The following is a 26,716-nucleotide window of genomic DNA, read 5'->3' as shown; positions in this document are numbered from 1 at the left end:
ATATAGAGTAAGAAAAAATGAAATGACAGCAGTTATTCCACTGTCAGGAATCTGTTTAGAAAAAGAAAAAAATTCTGATCACACTTCTCTATTACCCCAGTCTTAATAACATCCTACACTACTGCTATTGGTGTTGCACTAATTTGGCATTCTCGGTCAACATCACTCAAGTTAATATGACAAATGTGTTACTTTAGGTACCTGTACACCACCAACTGTCATCCTTCATTCCTCATGTACCCATCTTCAGTAAAGCAGCTCATCCATTTTGCTTTTCCATTGTCAGTTTGCTCCTGTTGCTTTTTGTTAGAGTCATGTCCCTGTTTGTTTTGCCTCTGAACTTTCTAGCACAAGGTGCAGACCGACTGCAAAAGGAGGGCCATAGAAGTAAGCTGGCATAGTGGCATCATGGTGGCTGCCACATCAACTAGAACTGATCAGCCAGTGGCACCTCTGTAGCCCTTGCAACCTCTTCCAAGAAAACAGCTGATATAGAGTATAAGGACACACTGAGCCGTAACTCTTAAACTTGTCAGTGCTTCAGAGGGTGGGGTTTTTTGGTCTTGTTTTTAACCAGAATATACTGTGCTGCCATGGATAAATAAACTGATGTTGCTTTTAGCTGGTTCATCGGGACTAAAAGGTAATGGCATCTGTTCTGTCTTGTGTGTAATATTTCACTTTATTTCTTAGTGTGGTTGTTTATCCCTGCTTTTATGATCCTCAGCACATGTTTCTAAAGAGTTCTTCAAATCCCTTGGACAATGGCTACAATTTACATCTTTGCATTTTCTAATGCTTGGAGAGAAGGTATTTAGAAGGGTATGCTGGAGGGATAAAGCAGAAGCTACAGAAATAGTAGCCTCCTAAACTCAGTTTTCTTTTGTTAAAAATGAATAGCTGACAAAAAAATAGTATTTGCCTTCAAATGTAGCTCTCAAGTAACATAAATCTTACTTTTTTTTTTGTCTGGTGGAAAAAGCCACTGGAAAGAAGTGTAACAGCATATGTGTATGTGATAATTTTCAAGAGACAAGAAGGAATAAAAGGTCAGAAAGTTAAATAAGAAAAAATTTCCAAGATAGATATATTTTTCAGCAGCATAGACTGTAAAATACCTCCCAGTTTTGCAAGGTGGTATTTGCAAAAAGCCAGTGACCTCAGTCTGGAGTCCTTCCAGGATTTAGCCCTTGAAGAACTGCTTGTCACAATCTAGCAATGCTCTCATTTCCATAGGGACATAGAAATCATTAATTATTAAAAATGTAACACATTTGGAAGCTCTTGTTTCCACCTCCCAATATGGCCTTTCAGTTAAACTAACTTTGTTATGGTAACAGGGAGGGGGTGAGCAGGAGACAGGGTCCAGATGCATCTTAACAGTCTCCTAGTTAATTTGGGTTCTTCACCCCTGGAGAACAAACCCCATCAGTCCTTAGCTTATCCTCTGTATGGTATGATATTATCTTGCACCTTACTAGTTTAGTGAGTAAAAAGTGAAAATATCACAGATCAGGTAAGGCCAAATTTTCAGATATCTTAAACATGAAAATGATTATTCCAGAATTTTATATCTCTCTCATTGTGTGTATTCTAAAGAGTGACTAAAAACCAAGTTCTATTTCTCTAAAGCAAGGGAATTACTGCAACAAAACAGTATGTTGCAATGCACAGAAAATCTTGTCTCTGGAAAAATGTCAGTATTTCAAAACTACTTTACAAAGATAACAGAGAAGGATATTTTTACTTTTAATGGTGAAGTTTATTCCAAGGTTATTTTTATTTTGCCAGGAACATTTATTATATTCATAAGTAGTTTGTAATAGTATTCCAAGAAATCTCCTCTGTTTTTACCAGACAATGATTCTGAAGCTCATTGTCTCTCAGGCCTCAGTTACAGAACAGAAATCAAAGGCAGGCCGTTAATTTTGAAGTTTGTTTTCCTTTGGTTCCGTCTTTGTTACTGTGAAAGCCCACTGCAAAATCAGTAAATGTATCTATATATATTTCTATATAGCTGTGTGTGTATATGGAAATACACATATAAAGCAAATTATTAGTTCCTGCATTTATTACCATAGTGTCATTCGACTTTACTAGTGATTCTTTCTTTTCTGTTCACATCAGATGTATTTCTGAAACTATCATTCAGACAATAAAACTGTACTCTCTGGAAAAGAAAAATGCTAAATTTCCTTCCACTGAAGTAGAATTGTGTGGCTCCTCTGAAAGCTACTGATCAATGTCTGCACCTTCTGCCTCAAGCAATCGTTACAGATGAAATACATTAACTGTTTGTAGTAAGAGTTCCTCTTGTCTGAACAAGAAATAGCTCCAGTTTTGTGCTTAACTTTATGCTTAAACATTGTTCTCAGTCAGAAATTGATTAAATATATTTAAATTGCATTATATCTGTGTGAGGGAAGGGGAACCAAGTAGGACTGATACTGATTTGAGGAAACAGATGTTGAAAATTTATCTTAGATAAGCTGGCATTGTAGAGGAATTAAAATTAAATTCAAAATATATTTTTAATTTCTCATAGTTTCATAGACTTCAAGGTCAGAAGGACTGCTATCATCATATACTATTTATGAAACCATAATCCATGGAATTTTACATGGGGAATCCTCTTGCTCTTCAAAACTCTGTCTGACTATCTACTACAAAAATAAATTAATGTGGTCTTGATTTACACAATTCTATCACAAATCTCTTATATTCTTTAGTCCTCTGCTTTAATTTTTAAATGGACTTACTATTAAGAATTTACACCTTTTCTGTTTGAACTTTTCTGCCTCCAATTTCTAGCCAATATACCTTTCCAACAATGTTGTTTCCATAATTAATATTTGCTGTATTATCTGAGAACTCTCTTCAGCGGTCCTGATCATGAGCGAATTTATCCTCTGCATCAAGCTGTACTTGACCAACAGGTGGCACCACAGAATGACAGAAAAGTCTAGAATGAGGTGTAATTGCATACTGTAGATGCCTTTTTCACAGCCCTAAGAGCCCTGTCCGGCTCTGCTGGTGCTCGGCTGTACAGTAGTGCCATTTGCTGTGCTCCTTCAGTTTGGCTTTTGCCTGTGAAAGCTCTCCCAACCTGCTCCGCAGAAGCTTAAAATCCAGTACCCATCTTTAGAGTAAGCTCTCCCTCACCTGCCTCCCATGAACATGTGCTTTAACCTGCCAGGTGTTCTCCACCAGCATATCAAAAGGGCATTCACTGGAAATGCAGGAGGAATTGCTGCTACCTTTTTCTTTCCCATTATACATTTTCTAGTGGATAAGGCATCAATCCCGGTAGTGAGTCACCTGCTTTCAGTGTCTTTATCTCCCACTTTTCAGAAATGTCCCTTACACCAGGCTGTTCTGGTCAGTATTGGTCTGTGCCTCTTCTGTTGAATTGGCACCGTTGCTCAGAAAAAGAGTTGAGGAGTCCCACGACAGGAAAGAGAACGCAAGGACAAGGACCTGGCCCTTATCACCAGGACACCCATCATCAGCGGCAAGACAAGGAATGCTTGTGTGTTTTTGCTAGTCACGCAGTGGTGTCTCTCCACACAGTCTATGTGTGGCTGAGTTCCCTCCTGAGGCATCTACTCTCCACCCACTTTTCACATTACAAAGTGACTGGGGGACCTAATTCAGCTACAGCTCCTACTTTAGCTACATGTAGTGATGCTCAAGTGTGCAGCACTTACATCTGTTTCTCAACCTGCCTCATAGCTTCTCACATCATGAAGGATAAATTACAGGTTTTGAGTGTTAAATAGGATATTTTCAAAAGACTGCTGTCTCTGTGACACTGCTGAGACAAGATGGTATTAATAATTTACAGACTTCTGCTGGCAATTGAGAAGTTGAGCTTTCCCCTTTGAAATTAGTTATAAAGGTAAGTCTTGCCCAGTCCAAACTCGTAATAACCCATTTTTGCAGTACACCATTGTTTTGTCTTCATAATCTTCACATCTTTTAAAGCAAATATTTTTCCTGGACTTGAAATATCCACATTATATATATTTCCTTCCTTCCTTCACTCTTAATGAAATAGGAACAATATCAGAATTTTTCAAGTTTCTACCTTTACCTTCTGTGTTATTGCTAGACATAATTAAGTGCATAGTTATGGAAATATGGGGGAATAAAAACTAGAAGTAAAACAAAGAAACAAGCACAAAAGAACAAAGCAACAGAAATTAAAGATAGAGGTATAGCTCTAGGACTAAAACTTTTCTGAATATACCAGAAAGGTTTAGGTACCGAAATTAGGCTTGTTACTTTGTATGATTCTAATTTTTCAGAATGACAATGAGATATGGATAAAGATAAGGATACAAGTGACTCAATTTGGCTAACGCTATTCCAGAGTTATTCCAACACTTCTTATCGGACATTGTAAATAAAAAATGCCTTCCTCCAACATGTTGCACACAGAGAAAGTTAAATACTATTAAATTCACTGTAAGAAACAATTGATGTAACAGCTTTTGTTTTATTTTTCAAAAGCAAACCCAAACAAACCAGATGAAATTGTCTTTCTTCATTTTACATTATTCTTGACAAAATTGTCTAGTGTCATAAGGTACTAAAGAAAAACTGATGAGCAAATAAATAAAGAGCAAATGATGCTCTGCCAATCCATTTTACTCTTCTTAATTGTTTTATACTTGCTATTACTGGAAAAAAACTTCCAGTAAAAGTAACCAAAGATTTCCCGATTCTGTAGCAGAAACTGCGGAAGTCATTCTATGTTTGGTTTCTTCAGGGCATAAAATTGATTCAGGCTAATCTTTTCCTTAGAAAATTGGATAATTTGGGGACCAAATAATAGGAGAAATAAAACTGTAACTTTTGCAAATACACATTCCACAAATGGTAGCTATGGGCTGAGAGACTTTGGTTCTGCTGACTAATAGAGAAAATGGGGAAGCTCTGTAGCTCCTAACAGTGGTTCCCAGTCATTAAGTTGTTTAGTGTCATAAGATACCCTGGAATAGTTTTGCCTGATAGTTTAGACGCTCATACTTTATTGCAAATAAAAGTAGTATTGAATAGCCACGTTGTATGGGGTCAAAAGGTTGTAATTCCATACACAGTTCACGTATACTCAGATTTATCCTTAGAGCTGTAATCCAGTTTCAGTCTTGAATTCTTACAGGTGATTTATCACTGTGTTCTGCTAGTTGAATGGATTTTGTTATAGCCAAACACCCAAATCTTTTAAGTGTTGTTCCACTTGTTACAGATACACCTTTAGCTTTATTCCTTTTTTTCTGGCAATGGCTACAATAGAGTGAATTCCTTTTATCTGAGAAGGTTTGCGAATGAATCAATGTTAAGCTGTAATTTTTTCCTAATCTCTTCTCCATCTTCTCTCCATCCTGGCCACTGGATGGACTCTAGTGCAGTCCTCTACAGGAGATCTAGTACATTGCGTCCTTACGTCTCTGCAGCCAATTTTCCTAGCCTGAAAATATTTTCAGCTGTAGGGTGAATTTTTATTTGCTTCCACCTTTTTATTTCTAAGGCTAGGGCACATCCTGCTTTGCTGGACCTGCTTCAAATCATATTATCTTTGTCTTGCAACCTACGTGTATGCCATCTTTTCCCTAGTGTCAGTATCCAATTTGGTGGTTGGTCTGTGAGGATGGTAAAAAAAATCTCAATGGGCCTTGGCTGCCTTTTGGCCTCTCAGGAGTTCTCAGTCTTGTACCTAACCTGTGACTCTGAGCCATGCTGCATGTACTTTTCCTTTCCAACTACCCCATTTGTGGATGAGCAAAAGGCAATCTGCCTCCTGCAGTTCTGGAGCAACATAGTTGATTTCCCTGTGAACTCAGAATTTTAAGCATTTTTTCTTCTTCTACATTTCGGTCACCTTTCCTTAAAGATCTTGCTACACCTGCTCTCCCAAAATCCTTTTCTGTCAACAAATGGGGAGCAGGGGAGGAAGAGAGAGGGTGAGTATTACCCTAGCTCCAGCCATCACCATCATCTTATGTTGCTGATCAAAGCATGGAGTCTCAAATTATAGACTCCCCTTTCTGCTTGGTTTGGTTAGTGTGCGTCAAAAGCATGTCACACTTTTCACTGTATAACTTTCTAATATTAACCAGAATTCATAAGTTATAAAGGAACAGTTCTTAGATTTTTACAATGCCACCAACATAATTTGTTGAGTGACTGACACAAAAAGCATACAAGAAGTTCTGTGATGCTTTATTCATGTATCTAATGAGACAGCTGATACGCTGTCACTGGTGGCTTTCCCACAGCATCACTGATGAGGTTGATACATTTACTAAGACAGTGGTTAGAGCTACTTATGCTGTTCTTATGAGTGGGCTTTAAGTGGGCATAAAAATATGTTTATGAAAACTTAAGCTGCATAAATCAATCAGACAAAATCAAATCATAGTGTCCAGTCTGTTAATGTTTTGATTTCACTGACAGGTACAAATCAGCTAGGAACACTGTTAAATAGTAATTCTAGACACTCTTTCTTATTTTCCTAAAATTATACGTGCTTTGGAGCAAAACCACAAAGCAGCTAATAGCCAAGAGAAAAATTTTAAAAATTAAACTCCTCAGCATTGTATTGCTTTCATTATTTCATAACTTTATGTTTAAATGTAGACAGTATGTAAATGATAGTTTTCTCTTGTATTCCCTTTCTGCTTAGTGACAAGAAAACAAATTCAAATTGTGCTTGGGAGGAATAACTTAACAAAGCCAATTTTATTATGCAGATGAATTGTAGGTGTTGCATATCTGCATTTTCTGAAATTGTTAGCAAGCATTTTTCCGAAGCTTTCTAGGTGTGTATATAACACATTATATTTAGAGAACCAACCAGCCTTAAGAAACTCAATTGTTTTAAGTGAAAGTTGTCAAACCTATACATTTTACTCAGGAAGTAATTGTTTCATCTTTTATTTAAAAATAAGGTTTGGTGTCTAAAGTTTTGAAAAGGATGAGCAAATAACTTCTTCAAAAACATTTAATAAAATGATTCTTTTGCAAAGAAAATAATGGTGAGTTTGGAGGAGTGAATAGGTTCTTAAGAAGAAAAGTATATCTTTCTTCTCTCTTACATTCCTATTGAGTTCATTTAATTGTGCTTCTGTGGTCCACTTGTTCATTTCATTAAACAAGGTTGGGAGAGGGCCAAAATAAACCATCCCTAACAGTTTGGAAGTTTTAGCCTTCAGTCACGGGTTGTTTATGACAGAATGGCGCTTCCAGTTTGTTCTAAATATTTAAATCTTCTCTAAATCTCCTTTTTGACCAAACAACATTTTTTCCGATCATTCACTGTTAACTTTCTCACCTAGTAAAAAAAAAAATAAATCTATGAAATAGGTAGCAAAATATATTCGACTGGTAGCATGTAAATTTGCAGAAAAATTAAGAAGACCTGGTAGTCATTACCACTACAGAAGACTCCTCAGTTAAACACTAAAAAGGAACTGTGGGACCTAGTTTACCCAATAATCTTTCTGTTTTGTTATTGGATTTTAATTACTTGTTTTCAGAGACGTTTTTCAGCTTAGGAATATAAAACAGTTATGAAGTAGACCCAGAGCCTTTCTAAGGAAGCATACAGACTGAGGCACAATCATATATAATGTTGCAGAATGGCAAGCTTAACTCCCACTTATATGTTTGAAGTTCAGCAACGGCACATGAAAAGTCCTGGCTTTGGTGTGATAAAGCACTTGCCATAAAGTCAGGAAAAAAGGGAAAAAAAAAATAGATTTTAAAGATCCTATCTTTTATACAAACTGCTACACACATGGCTAGAGTGACAAATATGCAGGCTGTAGCATGCTGTATATTATGAAGCTAGAGAATATTTTAATTCTGTCTCAAATCTTGCAGTCCTACCAAGAATTTGTCACACTTCACCTGTTTCAGTTTTTCAGTTTATTTTTTAGCAATTTTTATACAAGTTATTTCAGTTGCTGACTTAAACAATTTGTTCCATACCTCAATCCCCATTTTGTGAAAAGAAATCATAAAAGTTAGGAACCTGAAAATTGGATATTTTCTTTTGAGCAGCTGCTGTCCACAAATGTGGAAAGATTGCTAAAAGTGAGTAGCACCACTTTCTAACAAACTGTAGGCAGGTTTGATGACTGAATCTCATCTTTCCATTACTGTGCTGTCACCAAGCATTATTATGCTGGCACTCACAGATGTATGGAAGCAAAAGAAAAGCTCTTTTGGGGTTTAAAGATGTATTTGTACAACCATAGATGTCAATGGTCCTTCTTAATTGTTGATACACATGCTGAATTACATTTATTATTAAACACAAATTTCTTGATTAAAATGTAATCTATAATGTTTTGCAGAATACATGACTGTGCCTTTACAGAACACGAGGTAAATGACAGTAAAGGGAAATCATATGCACAAGAAAACAGGTGTTTATTAGAAAAAAAAATAATAATCCTATTAGTGTAACTGACTCCCTAAGTCTTTGTCCCCGTGATTTTGGTGACCTGATGGGTACTAGATAAATTTATGTTTAATTTATTAAGTTCCTTTCATAATATTTTTTTTTTTTCTGTATTACCTGTTTTTACGTAGCACGTGTGTTTCAGTGTGCTTAAATTCCAAACCGGAGGCATCTGGTCTGTTGCATCTGCTGTGCCTCCACCAAGGTGCCACTATAAAATTTTTCTTCCTGTGGCAGTTGTAACAACATATAATAGTGTCTACTTAGCTTTCTGTTGAGGATCCGGTTTTACATTAACTATTTGGCTGAATTTATAAAAGTTTTTAAAAGTATCTCCATTGAATTGTTTCTGATTTTGGTTTTGGGTTTTATCTTTGTTTGTTTTAGATCGTTTCAGTTAATACTTGAAACATATTAGTTTTATTTTATTCCCTAAAATTTTATTTGACAGTCTTTTAATTTGTATTCTTCAAAGCACTTATCTTTCTAGCATAATTATTTGTATTTTTGTTACCCACAAAATCAATTTGTATGATTAGTTTGTTCTATCACAGAATATTTTTCTGAATTTGATAATACTTTAAGTGGAGCTCAAGTATTGCTGTTTATTTCATGCTACAGGATAACAGGAAGGCTCAGGAATAATATGCTTTAGTAGCTACTCCTCCAAGTTTCCATCCGGGTTTGTGTGTGCAATTTAGGTTCCATGTGGAATGTATATTTATGAAATCTTTAAGATTGTACCAATTGGTAACATTGTACCAATAAACATCATAACAATTTTACTGTGATTTTAATTAATAAAATTTTACTGAAAAAAAAATAGAACATTGTTTGGGTAAGGTTCTCAGTCACTTCCTATTAAATCAAAGAAAAAATAAATTAGTTTGAGGAACATTGCTTTTTCCTTATTCTGAGTGATTACCTTTCTAAGACTAAGATAAAAACCAATTTCCTGTAATTATATATAATCACCTCCTGACAGGTGCAAGAATCTTCAGATCTCTTCATAGTATAAGGGTTTCAAGATGTCCTTCATGGCCTTTCAAAAATGCACGTTAGTATATCCAGCAGAAAGTAATTTTATTCACATTAAATGGCAGAGGGAAGGATGTCCTCACAGTCCATATAGGGATGACGTTGTGTCCCTGAGGGAACAGCAGAGCTAGCAAGACTCACTTTAAAGAGGCATTGCTAGTTTTCCTAAGTATCCAATTCAGGAACTGCAGATAGGTCTTGTGGGTAAATCTTCTGTAAGCACTTAAATATACATCTGTTCCATTTGCTCATTTTGGTACCAAGCTAATCCTTACTGAGCAGTCCTTACCTATTGCTTTGTTTCATACTAGATTTCATATAGCAGAAGCTTTCTTCTGCGGTACAAACACAGCATTTAATGTCTGGTTGGAGACTTAGGCTGGATCAGATAAATCATTCTCCTATTCAGTATATCAAATATAAGAATTATGTTTAGGAAACCTTAGGGACCAGTTTAGAGTCACTGTTGGCCTAAGATCTTAGAATCACTGAAATTGCTTTTCTTCTTCTGAACAGTGTCTGGGTAGGGGCAGGAGAGAGAAAGGAAAATATTACTTTGGAGGCCACAGAATGATCTGAGTATGTTTTATGTGTTTTAACGTTCCTTCTATGCAGTCCATTTTGTCAATACGTATAATGCAGATGTTAGGCTGCAATGGGACTGTTTTTTCTATTGTGAAATTCATGTCACTCATTAACTGGTCTTCCTAGAAAACAGAGTTTTGAAGGCACGTAAATCTCTAGAGGTAGTACTTGCATCAGTAGATTTTATTTCTTTTTCTTGAGTGCTTTCACTAAAGAGGGACTTCTAACGAGAAATTTTTTCCTCGCTTAATTATGCAAGCTGCCACTTTAACCACGTGTCTCTGTATGCAAGCCAATCAGTATACAAGTGAAAAAATACCATCCAGACTTTTGGGTATGAGTTGAGAGAGCCAGTTATAATAGATTTTCAAAGAACTTCTGATACAGAAGTTAAAGGCAAGAATTCTGCAGGGTGTAGCTGAAGAGCTTGTAACTGAACAAAAATGAAACTGTGGAGCTTTTAGATTACTTTTGATGGTACATGCTGTAGTTACTGGAATTGACATCCTCATGCTCTTTTGTTAATATCATTGAGCAGAAGATGATATAAGGCCTTTACCTGTCACCTTCAACTTGGTGAAATCATGTAGCTCTAATCTCAGGTTGGAGGGCCAAATTTAAGATCAGGCTCTGCAGGTCTTTTCCACCTAGTACAGTCAGTGAACAACAGCTTGTTAAATTAAAGTATGATTATTTAGAATAAAAGCATTTGGGGATGAGGGAAGACTTTAAAGACAGTTAAATACTCAAGATACATAGTGGGCCAGGTGAGCATGCTAGCAGATTATCTAGCATTGTCTACATAGAAAGCCTGAAAAATAAAAATCCTCCATTGACCTTTGGTGTCAGCTTAATATCTGATATACTGTACCTACTAGGTATCTGACAGCATACTTTTCTGTTCAGGTGATTCAAAATTGTAGTCAGGAAAAAAATAATATCCTCATAATTTGGTAATAAATATTGCTACTTCTAACTCGTAAGACTGGGAAATCTAATGAGCATCTTTTCTGGAAGCTACATGATAGGGATTTGAAGTTGCTAGATTTGGTCAATGTCTTTTAAACACGTGCTTGAATGCTTCTTACCTGGGAAATCATTGAGCTGATGCCTTGTTTGCTCTTCAGTAATCCTTAAAAATCATGTAAACTAATATATGCATAAATCTTATATGCTTTACTTTCAAACATTTCCATTATCTCTCAAGCTATGTTGTTGTAGTTTTTATTACCTCTTAAAGACCATAAGTCATGGTTTTTAAGCTCATCTTTTTCTCTAAAACTTTAGATCCACTTCTTTCTAGTCAGATTGCGTGGCCTTTCTGTATCCATTTGACTAATATATAAATTATTGTGAGTTTAATTACCTTTCTACTAGGCAAGATGTCAGGACAGAAAAAGAAGTATTAACAGTCTTACATTGGCCTTAACCCCACAGATAGTAATTAAACAGTCTTAAAATATTAAGAAACAAACATTATTAATTAAATTTCACGAGTTACTAGGAAAATTCTGCCTAATCTGGTAAGAATGTGAGCCCCTGTATCTTTTAAAAATATATAATGTAAAATCTAAAAGAATATAGATGAATACTATCCTTCTATAGCTTTATAGAGGAAAATAGCTTAACCTTGCATAATTTGATGGGTTAAAAAAATTGTAATTTTATATGTATTTTTACAAGTATTTTTACAAGTTATACTTGGATTTTTTATGTTAAGAATAACAACATTATTTGGAAGGTCTAGACCAAATTATTCATATTATTTGAAATAGCAGTCTTTCAGCTTTAGGTCAAGCTGGCACAAAGAAAAGTCTCTATGCATGGTCTTCTCAACAGCTCTACATGCTTTTTTCTTTGTTTTATTTTTGTACTTGTGTGTAACTAGGCAATACTACAGGATCTGGAGCAAAGACGTCCCCAGCTGGATGAACTAATAACTGCAGCACAAAATCTAAAAAACAAGACAAGCAATCAAGAGGCCAGAACAATAATTACTGACCGCAGTAAGTGGTGATTCTGCTATCATATGATGTTTCAGCAAATATGGAAAATCTTGTAATACTTGATGAGCATAGCATTTTTCAGACACTTTATGTCTTTGCCATGAGGGAGAGTTCCATCAGGAGAGAGTTCTCACAGATTTTCCAAATTGCATATAGAAGAAATGCAAGTGAAAGTCATTGATCATATATTTCACATTTTTCACCTTAATTTCATATTGCTTGTCTTTATAGTGGAAGCATATTGTAGAAAATCTGGAGTATGATCACTATAGATAAAGCAATAAATTTATTCTTAAACAAGGTGGAAAAGAAGAAATCACAGAGTGCAGCCATAGGCTTGTAAGATGTTTTCAATTCCATCCCTCATAGTACAGCCACAGCCTCTTTCATCTACTCTCAGTTGATGCACAAGTCTGACAATGCTCTGTATTAGTCTGTAGTAGTTCTTCAGTTCTGGTTTCCCTTTCCAGAATTAACCAACTAGCTGTGTCTAAGGTGGAAAAATTAGTAAATTACACTTTAGAATTCTACTGAAGACTTAGTCTTGTCACCCTTGGACATGTCCTTATGCTCTTCACTATAGATAAAACACACTGTCAAGGTCATGTTATAAAAGCAGCCCTTTGTGGTGGCCTGTTATATATCTTCAGTTATTGAGTACTCAGGACTGAAAACTACAAAAAAATAATTTCTTATGGTCCTAGAGGTCTCCTGTAGTGCTTAGAGAAGACCCAAGCCAAATGGTTTGCATGTGGACACAGTCAATTCACTTTATGTGGATACAAACTGTTCCGTACATCTTGGCCTGGAAACCAGGGATTGTTCCCTGAAACGGATGACTCTGAAGGTGTACATAGGCTAAACTTCCTTATCCCAATAATTAAAAGTAGATGTGTATTTATTTATTTATTACCTCCTTTTTTATTTTTATTTCATCAGGTATAGTACTTTCCATAATAAGCTAAAATCACATTGCATGTTTGAACTGTATTGTAGTTAGTAGCACAAACAGATATTACTTAGACTACATCCTATGTAAAATCATATCGTTTAATTGCTATTCTCTTCCTGGCCTTGAAACATATTACTAAGACACAGAAAAACTATTTGTTTTATTTGAAGTTTGAGAAGAAATGGTAGTGCTTATATATTACTTAAGCTCCTGTTCCTGTTTGACATGCAAATTAATTTTGGAACTATGTACTTAGTTGAATTCAGTTTAAGTGTGTACATATACCTTAACTTTACAGTGCTTATTCAAAGCCAACAGATGTAGTAATCCTACCAGTATTTTCTAGTATGTTTTCATTTTTAATTCTGAAAAGAGTCTTCTGAGGATAAGAGTTGTAGACTTTATGTGAAATGCAAGCATAATTCTTATCTGCCCTCATGTGAATTGTATGCATGACTAAATTTTGTTCTGTTGGAAAACCGCACTTCACTTTAAGTGAAATTGCCTTCTAAGAGAGATTAAATGCTTCTTTCTCATAAAGTAAAAAAAAAAAGGAAAGCAAGCTATCAGACTGTAAATCATGAATGAGTATGTGGTAACCCAACTATATTACAGCTTGCATCTATGGCTAGCAGTATAGTGAATATATTTTATGAGATGATTTCTTAGTTTTTATCTTTAAGAATTCCCAAAATGATTAGTTGGTTTTGAACTTAAGGTATACAAGATTAGTTTTTGCTGTGATTTAGCATTAATTTTCTATGTTAATACTTTCAATATCCTTGTCTGCAAAAGTGCAACTTATGATGCAGTAGATAGAGGTCATGTTCCTTCATGTTCTTTCAAGTACATCTTGTTGTAGTGTAGCATCTTCTAACATCATCCTGTTGTTAATAATGACATAGTTTTAAAGTAAACAGAATATTTATTGTCAGAAATACACAGGGTCTGTGTTTCTGCACTTGGGGGAGATAAAGTATAATCAGGGCCATTTTTGATCCAGTCTTCTGAGGCAGCAAACTAGATTTATTGAGTTTTTTTCATGCTTAGTTAGTTTGTATTTATGCAGTTGTAGGTTGTACTAAACACTATTCAAGAAGTATTTATTGCTTTTGAATTTTAAGGAGATCATGATATTTCCAGGGGGAAAAAAATAATGCTAGAACTTTACAAAGTGACACATAAGGTTTTTCTGAATATATGCCAAATGTGGCATACTGTCATCTAAAGTACTTCCTAACTACCATTGTTCTTTTGATTTTTAATGGCATAATTCCCACCCCCCCCCACCACCCCACCACCCCATCACCCCCCATATGTTGCATGAAGAAGATGGAGATTTCTCTGTCTGGTTAGATTTAGGCCTGGTAAACACCTGTATAGACAGGATCCACTTGTTCTTGCTGCAGCTACTGTAGGGGTAGTTCACCCCTCCCTTCACAGTGCTATACTGTCTTGAACATAGGAAGACTCCTCCCATCCCCAGCGCAGCTGGGGTGCTCTAACTGTGTGCTGTTTAACACAGCTACTCTGAAGTTTGCTGTGCTGTACAGTGCTCTCACCTAGTGCAGTTTTGCCTTGCAGTCCAGCACATACTGAGCCCAGCCTACTGCACCAGCGTGTTGTCCCCATGTCTATCCCCAGGAATCTTGCTCGCAGCGAGAGCTGAACCCTGGACCAGAGAACCTGCTCTAGCTGCTAAGGGTGCGCTTTCCCCACAGCCCTAGAGAGCGTCCCCTCCATTACACTTGGACTTTGCACCAGAGTACTGCTACAAGTCCTCCCTGCCTACCTCACCTGCAGACTCTTTCCAATGTCCTGTGATTTTTTTCCCCTCTTCATGAATACAAATAGGTTGCCATGGTTATGTCTTAGCAGTTATAAGTATTCATTCAGTCTATGCAGTTTCATGACCTGAGCATCAGCATGGTGTCGTTCATGCTCCTCTGCAGCAGCCGTGTACCAATCTCACATGAAGTCTTCTGTAATGTCACACTACCAGGTGCCAAATGCTTCGGAGCCCATCCTGAAGGAAAGGGAGTGCAGGGCTGTGCTGCACTGGTCTGTCACGTAGGAGCTGATAGACTTGACTATACCTAGTGCGCTGCCTCTCTCCAGGCTGCAGCATGGGATCTCACACTCTCAGAAGTAAAAAGCTGAAAAGAGGAGCTAATTCGTACAGATATGTTGTTCATTGCCTTTTGCTATTAAGGTGCTAGTAAAAAAACCCAACACAATCATCTGGCCAATATCACTGAACAAATATATTCTAAGTCCTAAATGAGACTCGTAGCTACTCTACAAGACAGCTCCTCGTCATACATTCTTGATCACAGGATGTGTCAGCGTGCCATCAACTGGAATTAAAACCCTGAAGGTTCTGACTTCTGCATTAACAGTAGGAACTCATAAGTCATTCTGCTTGCAGAAATATGTATATTATGCTCATTAAAGTCTAACTTTGAATTATATTTAGAAATCATTAGTGCCTTTTTTAAGATTTTAGGAAATAAAAACAGAAATTAAAAATAAGCTCATACAATTGAATTATTTCATTTGAAACTTTTTTCCCCACCCTTAGTTGATTACCTGTGTGAAATTACAGGAGCTATACTACATATAAAGAACTCTGCTCTATAAAGTAAAACTTGTGTTACGTTTACACAATGTTATATTTAAATCTCTGTTTATTCCATGTAAATCATAGTTTGCTTACAACTTATACATTAGAGAATACATAAGTATAACAATTACTTTTAGTCTTGAGGAAAACTTGCAGGGAAAAGCAAGATTCCTCTCTGCTCTTTGAATGCCCTTGATAAAGCATTCTATTCTAACTGAACCATATGCTGCACAGTAATGTTTTTCTCTACATAATGCCTCACAGCTCCAAAACACTTCGCTTTACTGCTGATGAAAATGTTGTTTCTTTAAATGGAATGAATTTATAAGGAACTTTGAATATAATATAGTAATTAAACTTTGAAAATTCCTTTTATTTTTCATCAGTTCCTATGTATGGAATACATAAAGCCACTAACAAGTCAATATAGAAATATACTGAGAGATAATAAAACCAAATTTGCAGTCTTAGAATTAGAAATACCAAAGTAATTTCAAAGGCTATGTCAGATCTTGCTGGATCCTGGAAATGTAAGAAACTTTAAACAGCAGGCCTTCTTACTGCTGTGTTCACACACATGCAAACGATAACAGTAGTTAACCTTTCTGCAGTTTTACTTTGCTAGTAATTTACATCCCAATCTTGTAATGTTGTTTCTGGCTGTGTAAGTGATAGAGGAGGTATGAAAATGAATATTTATAGAACTCTATGAAGAAATAATCTCTTAGTGACCAAAGAATTTCCCTTTCAAGATTATAAGAAGGCAAAGTAACACACATCTTTCTTCAGCAATTGTGTGAAATGTACTGAACTCTCAAAATATCACTTGAGAGGTTAATTAAGTTTGATTACATTAAATACATAAATAATAGCAATAGATATAAGTATTTCAATGACAACTATTTTGATTAAGAATTACACACTGGGACCAAATGATTCCTTCTGATATTTTATTTTGCAGTTTTTAAGTCCACCAATGTATGAATAATTTATAGAAGATATCTTCAGAAGACTTATTTTGGTTTTGTGGTTTGTTTTTGTTTGTTTGGGGGTCGTCTTGGAGAAAAAAAAATGCTATGTTATAATTGGTTGTTAGGAGAGCTCTGCTTGAATCTGAATCTGAAAGAGTCTGAGTGTCTCTGTGCCACTCCATAAAAATGCCTTTATTGAATAGATTGCTGTATTTGACAGTTTTATGGCAAAATCATCAACTTGTCATCACTTCCATGACAAAGTATATAGCAACTCCATAGTGAATTACAGCTGTACTGTTCTCAACATCTTAATAAAATAGCCGTCTCCATTGTACTGCCATCAATGTGGTTTTCTCTTAGTCCTATTGAACACAAATACAGAGTTTACCACTTGAAAAAAGTAATTCATACAATCTGGAATTTGTTATCCAGTAGTAAAAGTCCTTGCTTCCAGGACTGTAAAAGAAAAATGTAAGGAAAGTGTACTTGTATACAGTTTGCCCAGTTATCTTGCTAGTATTTTCAAGCTGAATTATTGCATAAACCCCAGTATTCTATTGTCTGGATTCCATGTGTTTCAAGAACTTCTCAAGAACCTGAGTTATAGCTTTCCTGTGCCATAAAGATGTAAAGTTTATTAATCACCCTGATGTACCTCTTTACAGCTGAAACCTTGGTTTTCCTATGACAACTCTGTGCCATGGAAATGTAGGAAGGTATAAACCATTTGTAGTTAAAGAAACATCAATAACAAGATAAAACTAGAGTTCTGAAAGGGATAGCATGTTACTGAGTACCTCATTTGAAACCAGTTCCTTGGAACAGATTTGCTGCTGCAGGATTTGTAAGACAGTTATGGGACATTGTAAGAAGGAATAAGAAGTTATTTTGGAATGCTTCCCCTTTATGAATGGGAAATACCATGCCCCAGAAATGTCTGAATGATTGGGGAATTACAGGCTATATATACTAGAAACATATGGCTCAGTGGACAAAGGGCAAGTTCTAAGCTGCCTACTTAAGGTGTCATAGTGCTCCCAAAAAGGCAGTGAGACTGCAAGGTGACCTTCTTTCATTTCTGTTGATATTCATGAGTGAAAGTGGCACAGATTTTTTGGTAGCCCCAGAGCTGCTAAGTGTGTTAAGTGATATGATTGTTGGTGGCTTGCTCACTTACCTTCTCAATCCCGTGAAGAGAATTAGATAATTGTGTTGTGTGGTAATTCAGGTGGAATGTAGCTGGCTACTTCTAAACCAGGTACTTCTAGATAGATAAGAACGTTCTCCTAAGATTTATGTTCCTAGAAATCAGTCTGTGGTGTATTGGATAGAGGCACTTAATTTTGCCCAAATCATTAGTGTTTATAAAATTTTGTCATCTAGCTTCCCAAAAGGCTAGGACAGCAGAATGGCTGACCAAATCCCTCATCAGGAAAACATGATGTGTACTCTCAGCTAATTGTGATCTTGCGAACTGCAAAGATAGAATACAGTGAGAAGTGTAAGGCCGTGCTGCAAGAAGAGTCTTTTCAGAAAGAGTGATAGGAAATAAAGCCTTTTAAAATACCTTTAAATAATTTCAACTAGGTCCAGAAAGGTAAAAACAAACAAACAACAAAACAACCAACACACCCTGAATGAGGAAAGCATGGTTTGGTAGAAGAATGGTTCAAACTAACAGGTTACACATTTTTGTATGATGTAGCCATGGGCATGTGAAGTTAACTGGTTGAAAAATTTTGGACATACTATCACTTGGCAGAAGGAGAACAAACTTCCTACTTTAGCCTAGGGAAGGATTTGGTATGGCATTGTGGGACAGCTGGTGTCTGAATCTGCTTTGCGTCTTTTTATAACCTCTGTTGGTCAACAGAGTTGATCAGTCAGGATACAGACAAAAAAATTCTTCTGATTTATAGTACCAAGAAAATTCAAGCCTATTTAAGATTCTCAGGATAACTTCTGTATCTTAAATGATTAGAGAAGTGTTAACATAATTTTTTGAAACATTTACCTGACTAAAACTGCCAAGAATTTGCATTTCTTCAGGAAAGCAAGCACTGAGTTATTTAGAGTTTTCAAGTATCTAATGTGAGGTTTCCGATTTATAGTGTTATAGCAATAAATCTGGTTTTATTTACATTGGATTGCAAAATTGGATCCAATCTCATTTTACAAAAGATAATTAACACTTATATAAAATATTTTAAAATCTGAAAATAATAAATGCTGAAGAGGTTTGACTTACATCTTGTCAGTGGTAGAAGAGTGTTCCATTGACTTGTGTGTAGTGGCCAGATAATCAGAAACAATTTTTTTTTTTCTCTTTGAGTGATACCAGATATATGCAGTCAATTTTTTATGTTAAAGGACTAGTGTTAATAATTTGCCATTAAAAATATTTATACCACTTATACCATACTTGTGGTTCACCTCCTTTGCAAGTAAATATCCAAAATTATTAGGTTCCAAAAGTGAAAAAAGGGCTAAACCACTGCCTATTATTTATAACTGTATCAATATTCTATATTTTAAGAATTATTTTTCAATGTTAAAGAAATATTTTTATTAAGCAATTTTTATTCCTTATCTACTGGTGAAATATTATTACAGTGTTTATATAATGTCCATTTGGTCAATCAATAAAGTTACTGCCTAACCTTAAAATCTGTGATTGTGTAGCTGGTCAAAATCATGGATTTTTAAATTTGATTTGATTTTATTTTTTATATAGGAATTTTCTATTTTTTTGCAAAATACTAGCACCACTTCATATGTTTGTAGTCTGATAGTCTCAAAAGTATTGCATCATATGGTTTGGATGCATTCCCTTTTTTCTTTAAGGGAGTTATAAAGCTCAATTCTTAACAAAAGCATCCCATTTACCCCCAAAAAGCCTAATTAACATCCTAGTATTCTCTCTCTTTATATAGAGTTTCAATATTTTTAGATAATAACTTTAATTACTAATTTTATTTTAATTGAAGTTTTAAATGTTGATGTTCAGTCAGCTTATACAAGCACCAAAAAATTACTTTTTTAAAAAATATTAAATTGCATGGATTTTAGCCATCTTTTTCTTTTTAATGTTTGCTGGGATTTACTTTTTGCAGGCATTCTCTTTGTGAATGTTGACATTGCAATTCTGAAATTCTTTATTAGTGGACTTCATATATCTGGATATATCTTTTGTCAGAATGGATTAAACAGTAATTTTAATTTGGATTTTGCATTTGTTTTTAGATTTGGGCAAGATGACAGAATTTAATGGATGGTTAGCACTTTCGGGAATTGTGAGATTTTCATACGTGTTTCATCTGGTAGAAAATCCCTAAAGTACAGAAGTGGCCAGGAACTGTTCCAGGAGGAACAACCCCCCCATGCACCAGTACAGGCTGGGGGCTGACCTGCTGGATGGAAGGCAGCTCTGTGGAGGACTTGGGAGTCCTGCTGGACAGCAAGTTACCTATGAGTCAGCAGTGTGCCCTGGTGGCCAAGGTGGCCAGTGGGATCCTGGGGTGCATTAGGAGGAGCACGGCCAGCAGGTCAAGGGAGGTGATCCTGCCCTCTGCTCTGCCTTGGTGAGGCCCCATCTGGAGTGCTGTGTCCAGTGCTGGGCTCCCCAGTTCAGGAGAGACAGGGAACTGCTGGAGAGGGTCCAGCAAAGGCTGCAAAGCTGATGAGGGGCCTGGGGCATCTCCCTTATGAGGAAAGGCTGAGACAGCTGGGCCTGATTAGCCTGCAGAAGAGAAGGCTGTGGGAGGAGCTCACTGGCTCTGAAGTGATCCCACGTGATCCTGAAGATCACGAGGACTCCTAGAGCTATATTTTCATCTGCCTTCCTGTGTTTCCTCCATTTTCTCTCTTTCTCTGTCCCCCATATGGAAAATGCTGCTTTACATTAATCTGTGTAACTGATTTCTGTGTTGCCTTCTCCCTTGTTCTGTTTGCACCATGTCATTGTACTCGTCTTTCACTCTGGCTATGCCCTCCTGCTTCCCCCCCTCTTGCCCTCTTGCTAGGACTTGTTGGAAATTGCTGTCACAGCTCAGACCAGGGTTCTGTCTGTAGTAGGTGATGCAGTAGCGCTGTATCGGATTTAGAGATGGTTACACAGGCCTAATCAGAAGTGTTGGTATTCTCACGGCATTGTACGGAAAGTCTCCCATTACTTTTGTGGTTGTAATGTGTGAGATCTGGGGAAAAAGATAGCCTAATAGTAGTCTTTATTTTTAGATGTTAACTACTGCTCTTAGACTTGTTCTTATCAGCTTCTCAGATACCATTTGAGATATTTTGGAATTCTTAAGTTTAATAAACCTCCAGCTGCTTGCAGCAGCAGAAATGGAGCAGGTCTGTGCTTCCCACTATCTGCTTTCTGCTTGGAAACACTGCTTGTTCTTCCAGCACTGCACACCAGAAACATCTCAGAGAGAACCAAGAGGGATGTTGCTGTCAGCATTGAAGGTGCTGTGCTCTGGTAACTACCCACACAGGGTGACTTTTGTCAGTGAGAAGTCACAGATTGCTTTGAATGTGATGGAAATGTTTTGTCCTTGGAGACAAAGTTGGGGAACAAGCTGGAACAGGACCTGGAACCCAAAAGATAATATAAACACTTCAAGTAGAGGTAAATTTAGTTGCATCTGTAATTTTAATCGGCAACAGAAAAGGCAATATAAGGGTAACAAAAAGTGCCAGGATATCAAAAGAAACCCTCATATGTGTGATGGTAAGTAGAGAGGGACTGCTTGCAAAGAATGAGGCAGCCTACTGGTAAGGTGGTCTACCACAACAAAGCAAGCAGGATTTTTTTTTTATTCCTTCTTTGCAAATATATGATTGCATCTGAAGAATACCTGCCATTCTCCATTTTTCTTCCTAATGGAAATCCCATGACAAATAAGCACTAAGTTACTCCTTATGCCCATGGTCAAGTTTTTTTTGCCTTTCAGGATCAATGAAAATACAGTAAGAGCAAACTTGTATCATCACAGGTGTGAATGACCTCTATTTAATGTCTTGATCTGCTACAGACTTCATAATTCCAGAAAAGTCTTTCAATTTCATATGGTTAATTCTTTACCTAGATAAGGTGGGATAATATATCTTATCCCCCAGCCTTTGTCTGCCATATGTGTTCAGAAGACTAGTTTCTTTGCCGTTTTCTTTCAATGTGACATACCTGTCTTCACTGTTCTCAACAGTGTTTCAGGGCAGTGCTGTATTAGAAATAGTAGAATGCACAGAACGTTGGAAATTTGACTAGAAGCAGAAATGTATTTTTATCTGTAATGATACAAACAGAAGAGCTATGCTAGCTGTGTTGAGACAAATTAGTCAAAATGAAAATAAATCGCAATAACGAAAAACAAATTGCTCAGAAATAGTTTTCAGAACGTTACCAAATTACTTGTCCACTGACATTTCATCCAGAGTTTGATGGGCAACATTTAATGTCCACAGTTATTTTGAAAACTGTGTCAGAACAGTATATATTTGTCTATACCATACCATAATTTTCTGTAGTGATTACAGAGCAAACAGGAAACAAAGGTCCTTCTCTGCAGAGATTACGAGCTAAATTTAGATGCCACATAAGCACTGATATCAGGCAAATGCATGTTTTGGTTTACATTGTGTCCCACCTCTTTTTCTAAAAATGAATGCAATACAGAAAGAACATATATTGGAACCTGCAGTTCTCAGACAATCTAGTTAAGCATGCTGCAGTACGTTTGGCCTATGGATTTTACTTTGGCAATCCTCAATATAAATTTCTCATGGGTTTAGTTTTGCTTGAATTGGGACTAAACCAGTAACAAAAGGAGTGTTTTGCACAGCCCAGATGTCCTTTGCTGAGTAAATACTGGCTTAACCTGTGTGAGAGAGGTCCTAAGACTTTGGGGGGTGGTTGCACAAGCTGGTGGTTTCATTTTGTTATATACCAAATCATCGTTATAGTGACTCATGAAACACTATAGATAATTTAAATAATTTAATTTTATTACTGTTTTCAGGATAATAAGCATATGAAAAGGGTGGCTCTGATGCTTTTCAGTCTATGTTTAGTGGATAGCAATGCTCATATGTTTGTCAGCTTTTGTCATGCCAAAAAGGGAGGGAAAGGGAAATAGCATAAAAGTTCTGGAGATTGGATACTCATATTTCATCTTTTTAGCAGCAGGTCTATTATGTGATAGGTGAGAAAATGACGTATCAGTGAACCCCCTAGCTGAGTAACAGCAAAGGAGAATAGATGTTGGACAGTCTTATACATGATTAGAAAGTGGTGGCATCTGGGCTTGGTAGAACTTAGAACCTGAAACAGAATATTTAAAAAAGCTTTTATTTCATTATATTTTAACTGGATGGGAACCTGAGTACAGTAGAAGATACACCTATGCCATGGAAGTTTTGCCTAAAAGTATTGGGCTGTGTTTATGTCTTCTTTATCTTTTTAAGTGTAGAAATAAGTGCAATATTTCAGATGAAGAGATATAATATTTTTGCAGAATATTACTTACATTTCCACTATTATTATTAGTCTTTCTGAATGTTTGCACTTTTGATACATGGCTCTCTTCACTGCAGCATTATAGGATGGCAACAGTACTGGTTTAATTTGTTTATTGGATATTTTTTCTTTGCTCCATTTTATGTATTTTCCTGCAATCAAAATGTTGAGCTCTATAGTAAAATATAGCATAGAATAGAACAGGCTCTTTCAGCTGGAATGGACCTACAATGATCCATCTAGTCACAACTGTCTGGCCACTTCATGACTGACCAAGTTAAATCATGTTGTGAAGGGCATTGTCCAAAAGCCTCTTAAACACTGACAGGCATAAGGCATCAACCATGTCTCTAGAAAACCTGTTCCAGTGTTTGTGTACCCTCTCGGTAAAGGAGTGTTTCTGATGTCAAGTCTAAACCTATGCAGGTCAAAATTTGCGGAGTTCAGCCATATCAGAATAGTGTTTTTGAAGTGTGTTGGTTTGTCTAAAGTTGATTAAGTATAATCCATTTGGTGCGTCATGAGTCTCATGAATGTTATGATCTGTGTTTGAGTACCAAAGAGAACATGGACAAAGCAGCATAGATGTCTGATTAAAACAAAACAAACCACCCCAAAACAAACCCAACCCCTTCTTAAACCAAAACCACAGTAAAAGGCAAGTTATCATGTCTTTTCCTTTTTTCAAGATTGGTGTAATATATCTTTTTTCTTTTAGTAGTCAGCTAAAATATTGCACTAAGGTGACAAATACATTGGGGTTTTTTTGGGTTTGTTCTGTTTTTTGTTTCTTAGCTTTTTAAAATTTCTGTATCTCCAGTTATTATGAAACAGATATATATGTATGTAATGCCAGGCTCCATAGCTTGGGACCCATTTCATGTGACTTTGAGAACTAGACATATAATTATATTTTTTTTTTAAAAAAAAAGTAATATTTTTTTCCCTATATGCACCTATACTTGCAAAGCTACACTCCTTTAGTAGTTCAGGTATCAGCATTTTTATGATAAGCCCTTCATTTTTTAATCAGTGCTTAGTTAAAAATAATAAATTTGTAGTAGTATAGCTACACAGAGAATGGTCAAAACGAATGATTTGGAAATTTCAGAAGAAACATTTTTTCTACAATGCATGATACTTCCTGAATTGACTCTGTTGGGTATTTACTTGGAAGTGTATAAGGTCATTTTTAGTGTGAAATTTAACTATTTCTTTGCTTTTTATATCAACAAGGCCCCAATACTACTTGGCCACATAAGTAGAGTGCTCATTAAAAAAAAGAAAAAAAAATCCATAAAAACATACTGTAAGAGATGTGGAGTCTTTTTATCAGGGCCCACAGTGACAGGACAAGGGGCAATAATTTTAAACTGCAGTAGGGTAGATTTTGATTAGATAGAAAGAAAAAATTCTTTATGATGAGGGTGGTGAGAGACTGGAACAGGTCACCCAGAGAGGTTGTGAATGCCCCATCATTGGAAGAGAGGTTGTGAATGCCCCATCATTGGAAGTGTCAAGATCAGATTGGATCTCCCTGCCCATGGCAGGGAGGTTGGACTGGGTGATCTTTAAGGTCTCTTCCAACTCAAAGCATTCTGTGATTATGAAATTGGTAATCTGCAAATAAAACACCTTTATACAGTTTTCTATTTCTGTTATAAAGAAACAAATTATTTAAGTTAATTCAGTTCAGATATAAAATCCCCAAAACTTATGCTTAAAGTTGATCATAAAAATATTTTTAAAAGAAACAAATTTTGTATTCTTTGCTTTGAAATCAGTTCTCACTCATTTGGAATTTATCTTTGCTTTCAAAGGCAAAAATAAAAGTCAAAGCTACAAAGTTCAGGTTTGGCCTACTGTATTTTTTTCTGCTGCATGTGTGATTTTTTTATGGTTTATCCATTGAGGTAACCTAAGTATTGCTGCCAGCACTCCGCTTTCTGTGACTGTTTGTGTAGGTGAGTGAATGAAGCTCTAGAGTCACCTCCCAGCTGAGCTCCAGGGAGAGGCACATGCTGTAGTGGCACAGGAGTTGAATCACTGTGCAAATTTGGCATTGTCAAAAGAGGCAAAGCAAAAGATTCACAACAGCCTGTGCTCATAATTCCGAGTCATGGAATACCATGGAGAGCAATTGTAGCCCAGCAGTTGGTCTCAAAGTTAAGACCAACAAATGGGAACAGCTGTGTTGCTTACTGACCATTTTACGAAGTGTGGCAGTTTACCCTTGCTGATGCAGCTTAATTAGTACGTACTACAGTGGTAAGGATTTGGACTTGGAGAGTTAAAGAAAACAAAAGCTTAGGCGTTAGATGATGTTATTTTGACAGCTCATATAATATTTAATGTCAAATAACAGAAGGAAGAGATTTGCTGTTTATCCATTGTAAAATGAATCACAGCCAGTTGCAGTCTTTGAATTTTGAATTTATGGCTTCTGTGGGGTTTGAAGGTTCTCCTGAGGAAGTTATTTTGCTTCTTGAAGAAGAAAATAGAAACATAAACAGTATGCAAAACTTTGCTTCAGTAACTTGGAGCCTGATATAGACACATTTGCAGAATTCCTAAGTCCATTCTAATTTTCTAGATATTTTGGTACTCTTACGATCTCCCACAGTCTTGCCTATACATTTAGAGCTGGATCTATTCAATCAAAACCAAAGGAGATCAATGAACAGATTAACAAATACATATACATTTGAAAAGCAAGTCTCAGCCTAAACTCAGTAGGAGCTAGTGGGCTGATGACATTAAAAATATGCAGTGTAAGCATGAATGTATGATGGAAACACAAAGTTATGTGGTAATAAGAATTATGAAATTCATTGCCTATATACTTCATTAGGTAGGTAATGAGTTTCACACATTTTGGGACTTAACTGCCAGACCTACCGTTATGTTTTTGCATCAGTAAGTACAGAAGTCTATGAAAGCATTAGTATATGAAAGCTGATGTACTTTAATAATGCTAATAACGTTCTTGTTTATGTTCAGAGAAAGTAGAAAATCATTTCACTAATTCATTTAATGTCCCATTTTGAAATACAAGCACAGACAAGTCATATTCCTTCTGAAAAAAAAAAAAAATCTAAAGTATTTTGTAGGTAGGTAGATTATTACAAAAGCTATAATCCATGAATAGAAATTAGATTCATAATTATAAATTATGTTCCTTCTGATGCCTTAAATAACCAATATCCTAGGAAAAATGTTAATGCCATTTGAACAAAGATACTGAAATACTGAAATACCGAAATACCTAGGCACTTTTAATTAATCCTCACATTCCTAAGAAAAGACATAAATTAATGATTTTTTCCTATTAAGTTCTTTGAAAACTTTTTACTAAATTTAAAACTGAAACAATTGAATTACTTACATAGTCACTCATCTAGTTATTCAGGTTAGTCCTGATCCTGTGGCTTATGTTTCGGTGCCTTCCTTCAATCTAAGTATCATTTCTAAATCTAATGTAAGTCTTCGTAATTATATGATGGATATTTAAGCAAGTAGCTAAATTCAGTAATGCAGTAGTTATTTTCTAC

The 26,716-nt window shown here is 36.0% G+C and overlaps 1 protein-coding gene across 12 annotated transcripts in view; it reads left to right on the top strand.

Moving 5' to 3' along the window:
• Positions 1-26,716, top strand: part of DMD (dystrophin) — a 1,160,159-nt gene that overhangs the window by 848,934 nt on the left and 284,509 nt on the right. For all 12 annotated transcript variants that reach the window (XM_055801176.1, XM_055801179.1, XM_055801178.1 and 9 more), the window contains one exon: positions 11,982-12,099. In XM_055801176.1, the coding sequence (XP_055657151.1) occupies positions 11,982-12,099 (118 nt within the window). The remainder of the gene's footprint in view (positions 1-11,981; positions 12,100-26,716) is intronic.

This window comes from Falco peregrinus, chromosome 4 (assembly GCF_023634155.1).
Source record: "Falco peregrinus isolate bFalPer1 chromosome 4, bFalPer1.pri, whole genome shotgun sequence".
Taxonomy (NCBI): domain Eukaryota; kingdom Metazoa; phylum Chordata; class Aves; order Falconiformes; family Falconidae; genus Falco; species Falco peregrinus.
This window is presented reverse-complemented; position numbering and strand designations above follow the sequence as displayed.